At 33.8% G+C, this 7304-nt stretch overlaps 1 protein-coding gene and 1 non-coding gene across 2 annotated transcripts; both read right to left on the bottom strand.

Annotated features, from left to right (window-relative positions):
• Positions 1-683: 683 nt before the first annotated feature.
• On the bottom strand, positions 684-6484 carry LOC114728916 (uncharacterized). Its single transcript, XM_028915869.1, has 12 exons — positions 6419-6484; positions 4919-5124; positions 4701-4789; positions 4502-4616; positions 4254-4417; positions 3463-4148; positions 3288-3366; positions 2924-3012; positions 2109-2220; positions 1917-2024; positions 1102-1252; positions 684-920 (listed from the first exon to the last, which is right to left on the bottom strand). Exons 2-11 carry the CDS (start codon positions 5098-5100, stop codon positions 1125-1127), a joined length of 1752 nt encoding a protein of 583 aa, XP_028771702.1. The 5' UTR covers positions 5101-5124; positions 6419-6484; the 3' UTR covers positions 684-920; positions 1102-1124.
• Positions 6485-6701: 217 nt separating this feature from the next.
• Positions 6702-6783, bottom strand: TRNAS-AGA (transfer RNA serine (anticodon AGA)). Its single transcript has one exon. It is a non-coding gene; the product is annotated as a tRNA-Ser (tRNA).
• Positions 6784-7304: the final 521 nt, after the last annotated feature.

Genomic DNA, 7304 nt, shown 5'->3' with positions numbered 1-7304 from the left:
ATTTTGATTAGTAATTGTTCAATTGTTCTGGAATCATTGTTGGGATAATAACCTTGATTTCTAAATATAGAAACCAACAATTTTGATTTCAAAGACAAGACTAATTACTTGGTCTCCAAGATTTATAATTTTTGCCCTATACTATTCCTTTTGATTACACACATAAAAAGTGTCTCAATTAGGAAGAGAAGTTTCCATAGTAAATAACCATATTACTTTCTGATTTTAAATATAAGACTCTTTTTATAATATAATTTACACTACAAAAACAGTCTTATATTTAAAACAAGAGAAATAACTAATAATTAATTTAAATAATTTCTTAATTTTATAAATTAATTATATAGATTTTATATTTAAAATCAGAACCAATTTGTTTATTGCAAAGTAAGATTATTCATAGACATCAACTTTTGGATAGAATTCTCCTGGACACCCGAGAACCGAGACTTGTTCAAACTTCTGGCGGCATACGGATCAAATGCAAGTAACATCATCTTACATAATTTTTGAAATAAAATTATCTGATACGTGATTATGAGTTTATATTGAAGTATTATCAAAATCTAATTGTTTCTGTCACTCGTCCACACAATTTTAGTAAATTGGTCATGAATATTTCATATTTTAATATCTTTTTCCTATTTCCACCAAGTTTGAGTTGAATTGATTAATCCCAAGTATTTTCTTCTGCTTAAATCAAACAATCTCTTCCCTCGTAATGCAACTCAACAAATTCTTCGGCTGTTTCTTCTATACAGCAAAAGCTTACATTAGCTTTCGTCTGGTACCTAATGAAATGATACATCTCAGAATTTATTCTTAAAATAATGGCCACAACACAAGATGCTAAAAACTGAAAATCCTGGCCAACCAAACCTGCTCCAACTAGTATGTGAGTCCAATACCTTCTGAAAAATCTGAAAGGAATCTCACTATTTATATTTGTATATATATATCTCATAAAAATTAAGACTATTTTTCAGATGAGCAGTTTTCTAAAAGGTTTTTTAACTTCACAAGGATTACAAGTGATTTTATGTATCCTATCGCTTTTTATCAATAAAAGAAAGACAATCTAAGTTATGACATAAAACTTACAGTGTTTTCAATAGAATAACGCTTCAGTATTTAGAAGCCATTTCGAGCAGCTCCTTGTGTTCATCTGAAACATAGGATTTGACCTTCATAGTTGGTTTACCATCAGTGCTTCCTGGAGACATATACTTCACCCCAATGACAGTTGCCAAACCTGCAGTGATCAAATTTATTACTCCTCTGGTGTTAATGTAAGAGTCACTTAGTTAATTTGAATGGATTAAGCAAACTAAATAAATTACTTAATTATAACAAACAAGACCTAATTCTCTTAAATATTTCGATGTAACATTAGATTATATACATTAGTTTATAAATTAAATAAATTAATTTGAAAAAAATAAATATGAAAAATAAAACAGATTAAAATTCTAAATTTAACACCAAAACCAACTCCTTTGTAAGTTCCTACATTTAGGAGCGGAAGATTATATTACAATTCCATCATTGTTGCAACCCATAAGATGATACAACAACAACAACTTTAGAGGTAGCATGGCAAGGATTTGTCTGATTTGACTGTAGCAACACGTGCAGATCAAGACAAAACACATTTCAGCTTAAACCATTAGTAGCACTCAGCTGCAAGATTCTTTTGTTAGTGATACAGTTTATTGTTTCTATTTAGTAACCTCCAAAAAAGTAAAAAAGTCAAGCTGCCATATTATTTAAAAGACCAGCGTAAAACAAACGGCTATAATCAGATCCACATTAGTCATGATTTAGCAAATGATTTAGTCTACAGTAATCTCACTATAGGTGAGAACTCTAGATTCATCATGTGCACATCCCATAGTAAGGCTTTTAATTACACTCACTCTCGTGTATGCGACCATAAACAAGTCTTTCTCCTTTCCAGTACTCCAGAGGCCTTGTCTTGATTCTAGTGCTTCGCCTTACTCCAGAATTCCAAGAAGTACCGGCAGCTGAAAACAAAAACACAGCAATATTTCAATATACTAAGCAAGTTTTTGAAAATGAATGAATGAGATCAATGTGACAGTTCAAACCTGCAAGGCTCTGCCTCCTTGAAAGTCTTTCATTCTTCTGTTCTCTCCACGAGTATGATTTGTCTTTCCTTCGTTTAACAGATGCCTTGGAAGCTTTGGTTTTCTCTCGTACCTTCACGGGGGGCAATAATTATAGAAGCTGCTAATTATAAAACAAATGGCTTCCTTGTTGCCTTTAATATTTTCTTCTTCCTTCTGGCATAAACTTTTTACGCAGAAAGCAGCAAAGCATTGAAATACCGAACAATTTTCGCAAATGGTTATTACTAAGTGAACTTTCAATAAACTATGCTTGGACAAGGTTTATTCAGCAAGTAAAGTTTACTCATCAACATATCCATCTGAGTCAATAGTCCCAAAGACGTTTCATTTCGCTCCCGAATTCAATATGAAACCGGCCACAAGAGGAAGACAAGTATACCAACCAAGCAAAAGTTCTGCATTTAGGTGCAAAATAATGAAACCACACTGAAATGGGGGATGATGTTCCAAATCATCTAGCCAAAGCATAATTTCCTTAGATTTTCAAAGCTTAGACATTCTAGAAACTATTTAAGGATAGAATATTGAAAGCAAGAGTTCAATCATAAACCATCTATTTTAATTAGACAGTATAATATATAGTATATTTTATTTTGCCTTTCAGATAGGATAAAGGTTGGACAGAACTAACTGTACTGGGGTAGCCAAATTCATGCAAAATTATAATGTTAGGCCCTATCAGGTGCTAGATTTCATTTTCTGCGTTAATTATTAAAATCAAGATGCATGTGAAAAGATTGAACAAAACAGAAAATCTCTATCACGTAAATAACCTGCAAACACTGTCTCGCTTCACCATCATTGGATGTTATCGTGCATTCATCTTTAGCATTCGATTGAAGCCCAACAGGAATTGATTGATCTGCTAATGCATGCCACAACAGAGTTGACAAAAAAAGGAAACATAACATTAAATCTTAAAACTAGGTTCTTTCCTCATATTAGATCAAGGTTCAAGTATTCTTACTAGTTACAACAAGTAGCAAGTTCATGAAATTCTGGGTAATGTTATATTATCAATGATTAAAACAGTCAATTCAGCCATTAATGTGATGTACCGATTAGTTTCACCATAGGAATTCAGCAAAGTTATATTTTTCATGTTTGTATCTTAGAAATTGATTATTATACCCATACCTACTGGATTCACCAAAATAAGATCTGAGTCATCTCTAGACATAGAACACTCCGCCTCCTGCATATTTGCTTCATTTACCTTGCCATAACACAATATTCACAAACTCATAAGATGATAAAACTAAAAGATCCAAAGAAACGCTCACGGTCTTCAAAATCTCAAAGCACAATTTACCTCAGAGTTTGACCTGCATACAGGAACATCCATAATTCCATCGCCCATGTCACTGTGTCCAATCTCCACATCAATGTCAACAAGTGGTTCTTTTGAGCCAATATGAGCATCAAAACCAAGTTTCTCTGAATTATCTTCCTTGGATTTTCTAGATGTAATGGCACAATCTCCAGCGCAGCCATCTTTAACGAATGATGCTGCCTCTCCAGAATTGATAAGATTGATTTCCCGATTCACCACAGAAGTGTTTCTTGTGGGCAAATTATCATCATCAATTAAAGGAAATGGATCAACTGAAGAACTTGAAAATGAGCAATACTTCAATAGTGATGATAGGAGAGCAAATGGACTCTTCGGTGGGGTGGAAGAAGATGAAGGTAATTGTCGCAAAGCACTTCTTGCATCCTGTCTTTGCTTCAATGCAGTTTTATTTCGCATCTCTGTCAACAAATTATCTGTGTCAGATAAAACCTTCCCTGGCTTTGACATGTCACACCCAAAAGATTTCAAATCAGTCACTCGATTGCTTGCTAAGTCTGGGATGGATAATTTTTGTAAGGTAATGGATCTGATCTGTAAGCTATCTAGCAAATGCGGGATGGCTACATCTCTCTCTAGATCATCACAAGTGCTATGCCGCAATTCTTTCAATATGTCGCCTATCTTCCCTTCAACAACAGAAGAGTCTGCAACAAAAAGTTATCATAGGCTAGGCCAAAATGAGTGACAGAATATAATGCACTTAAAGATAATAACAGCAAATTTTACTCCACATAGTAGAAGTCACATACCAGTTAGTTCACTCTCCAGTGATGCAAGACAAGGCTCATTTTTGCCTGTGTCCTCACCATCAAAACCTTGACTACTTGGTTCATATATCTCTTGAAAGGAAGGCACATGATAATTATTTTCAGAAGTTCCTACTGAATACCGATGCCTATACCTGACTACCCTCCTGACATGCATAATAACGGTGTTAGACAATGTAATGAAGTCATAAAAGATGCAAGAAAACGGAGATTAAGTATTCTAATGATACCACTGATTATTTCTCAAGAGTACTGGTCGACGTTGCCGCGCACAAGGGGATTTATTGTTCTGATTTAGTTCAAATGATACACCACCCATCTGCTTCTGTATTTCTCTTATGGCATCTATGGATCAATTATAATTCCAAAAAGAAAATTTAGAAATACCAACAAATGGGTATTCAGCAAGTTAATCAGGATATGACTTACTTTCCAACCGTTCATAAGCCATGAAAAATTCCTCCGGATCTTTCATATAATCAATGTCCAGAGTTGGTTTTAAAGTCTCACTAGGATAACTGTCAGGTGGATACATGACAAATACAGAGAGTTTACAGTCAATCTCCAGAGAAACTAATTCTTTGACGATGAACAAAAAAGACACTTTTTTTAAGCGTGAGGGGGAGAAGGATAGTAGTAAAGCTTACATTTTATTTGGCTTCAATGAGAAATGTGTGCGTTTGTGGCCTAGAGCTGGTCTTCGTTTTCGGGGATAATCTTTGGCCTCCATAAAAACGACATCATTCCTATCATTAAATGGTGGACCTCTCAAATATCCTGAGTTGAATGGCCCTGGGTTAACATTGACTCTGGACTTCGCCTGCTCCATAGGTTTATTGGAACTTTGCAACGGCTGTAAAAGGAAGAGGCATGAAAAGTGATTATTATCATAACAATACAATAAAAGCCTAAAAGTCTAACGACTGCTAATTAGTTTCCAAGTTCAATCTATCAAGGTTCTCACCATGACCAAGAAAAAAGACCATGGGTTAGATAAAACACTATAGCTTCCAGCAGAAAAAGGGTAAAACAGTAGTATTACATTATCATCAGTTTTCAATTGACTTCTATAAAAAAATAAGGGGATCGAATAACCATCTCATAAAAATTGATCTTTTCTTTTCTTTTGGCTAGGCACAAGCATCCTTTAGGCAATCTTGTTTGAGACACTATCATGCACTTAATGTGAGCAACTTTCCCAGTGAGAATTCAAACCTTGGTTCACCAATAAAATAAAGCTTTTAAGGTGAACCATTGGCATTTCTTTTAATTTAGGGTCAATAATAATTATACGGCTTTCAATTGCTGTCTAATAACATAGACATTCACTTGGGGTCAGTTTGCTCAAAATTAGAGGAAAGAATAAATAATTTTAGCTAGGCTAAACAAGAAAAAGTTGTTCGGAGCATGAGGGAGTAATTGGGAAAACATAAGCCAAACTCATAAATAACAGGTGGGAAAAATGGCTTATTTGAACTAGTTATTTCGAATAACTAATATAAAAAAGCTAAAAATAGATTTTTTTTTTTTTTTTTAACAAAACACTCATGATTAGCCTAATATTCCGGCACACTCAAGAGTTCAGCTTAACTATAATATTTTTTAAAGAAATTTTTTAACAAACTGCCCCTATCCGAAGCATGCATCTTCCTGACGCAAAGCACAAGCAAAATATCTGATATAAAAACATCACCTAAATAAGATGGTCTCAAGTGCTAGATACATTATTTTCCCTTGATTCGGAGAAACCAGAAGACATTACTTCGATACTTTCATCTAATTCACCAGATGAGAAAATCCATTTACAGAGATTCAAACTATCCAAGCAAATATAGTACTTGGAACTAACTCAAACATTCGAATGCTGCTTCCCTTATCTCTGCATGAAAATAAAAATAAACAATTTCTGCATTTTCTTTTCCTTCGGTTCCAATACAGCAAGGACAAAATTTCTTACGTCATATTCATCGGCAGAATCCGGGCATCCTCAGAAATCAAAACCCAGCTCTTAGCCTGAAAATACTCAACACATTAGTGCAATAAAGTTTATTGGCACCCAAAACACAAAATTTAAACAAAAAACTCTAACTATGAAATTCCAAAATCACTCAATAATTACAACATCAACCCAGTATGAAGGAGTATACCAAAAAGTGTAAGGCAAAAAGAGAAGAACCGGCCAGAATCCAGAGCTTTGCTCGAAAGAGAACCAGAAAGCAGAACAGATTGTAAGAGCCCTAAAATATCGCGGGAAAGAGAACCAAGAGCGGCTTCTGTCTAATGCGTTTGTATTTTAAATTTAAAATCAATCAATTGATTTTTAAAAAATAAAAATAAAGAGAACTGAGCGGGAGCTACAGCTCCTTCCCGCGCGAGCTGCGACTTGTCGTTTTCACTTATGAAATGAGGGATAAAAAGGTCAAAAACAAGCGTGAGCGGCAGGATTCGAACCTGCGCGGGCAGAGCCCACATGATTTCTAGTCATGCCCGATAACCACTCCGGCACGTCAACCTGATGGTTGTTAAAGCCAAAAGTTACAGACTCAATTACAAAGGGAAAATGAAAAACACAACATGCAAAATATGCTATCCTCTAGAAATATGAATCATAATTGAAAATTTTGAAATCTAAAAAAAGGACAATAATTTTTGGCAGGAATTATATTTATAATAAGGTTAATTATCAATATAATAAAACGAAAATATTTGAAATTTTTAATGAAATAAAACTATATGGTTACAGGTGATCCGAATATACATTATTTTTGGTTATGATTAATTTGTATATTATTCTATATAATTTTTATTTTTTTTTATCATTTTTAAGCTCAAAAATTTTTGAAAAATGTTACAGCTTCTGGTGCGTTGATCATTGTTTTTATTTTTGCCAAACACGTTAAAATTTTTTTAACATATAAATATTCTAATATAATTTTTCATTGATGAGGCTGATTATTATTATTATTATCATTATGAGGGAAAATTTCATTTTAGGGCCATCATAGACAATTCATATCAATCAATCATCAAAAC

This window comes from Neltuma alba, unplaced genomic scaffold (genome assembly GCF_004799145.2).
Source record: "Neltuma alba isolate B1F8T4 unplaced genomic scaffold, ASM479914v2 tig00012582_pilon, whole genome shotgun sequence".
Taxonomy (NCBI): Eukaryota; Viridiplantae; Streptophyta; class Magnoliopsida; order Fabales; family Fabaceae; genus Neltuma; species Neltuma alba.
Note: the sequence above shows the minus strand (reverse complement) of the source record. Positions and strands in the feature narration are given on the sequence as shown.

Coding starts and splice junctions, on each gene's coding strand:
- LOC114728916 (XM_028915869.1), bottom strand. CDS start 5,100: ATGGAGCAGGCGAAGTCCAGAGTCAATGTTAACCCAGGGCCATTCAAC. Junction 4,617..4,700: donor GGCTTATGAACGGTTGGAAA/GTAAGTCATATC, acceptor ATTGATCCATAG/ATGCCATAAGAGAAATACAG. Junction 3,367..3,462: donor TATGCAGGTCAAACTCTGAG/GTAAATTGTGCT, acceptor TGTTATGGCAAG/GTAAATGAAGCAAATATGCA.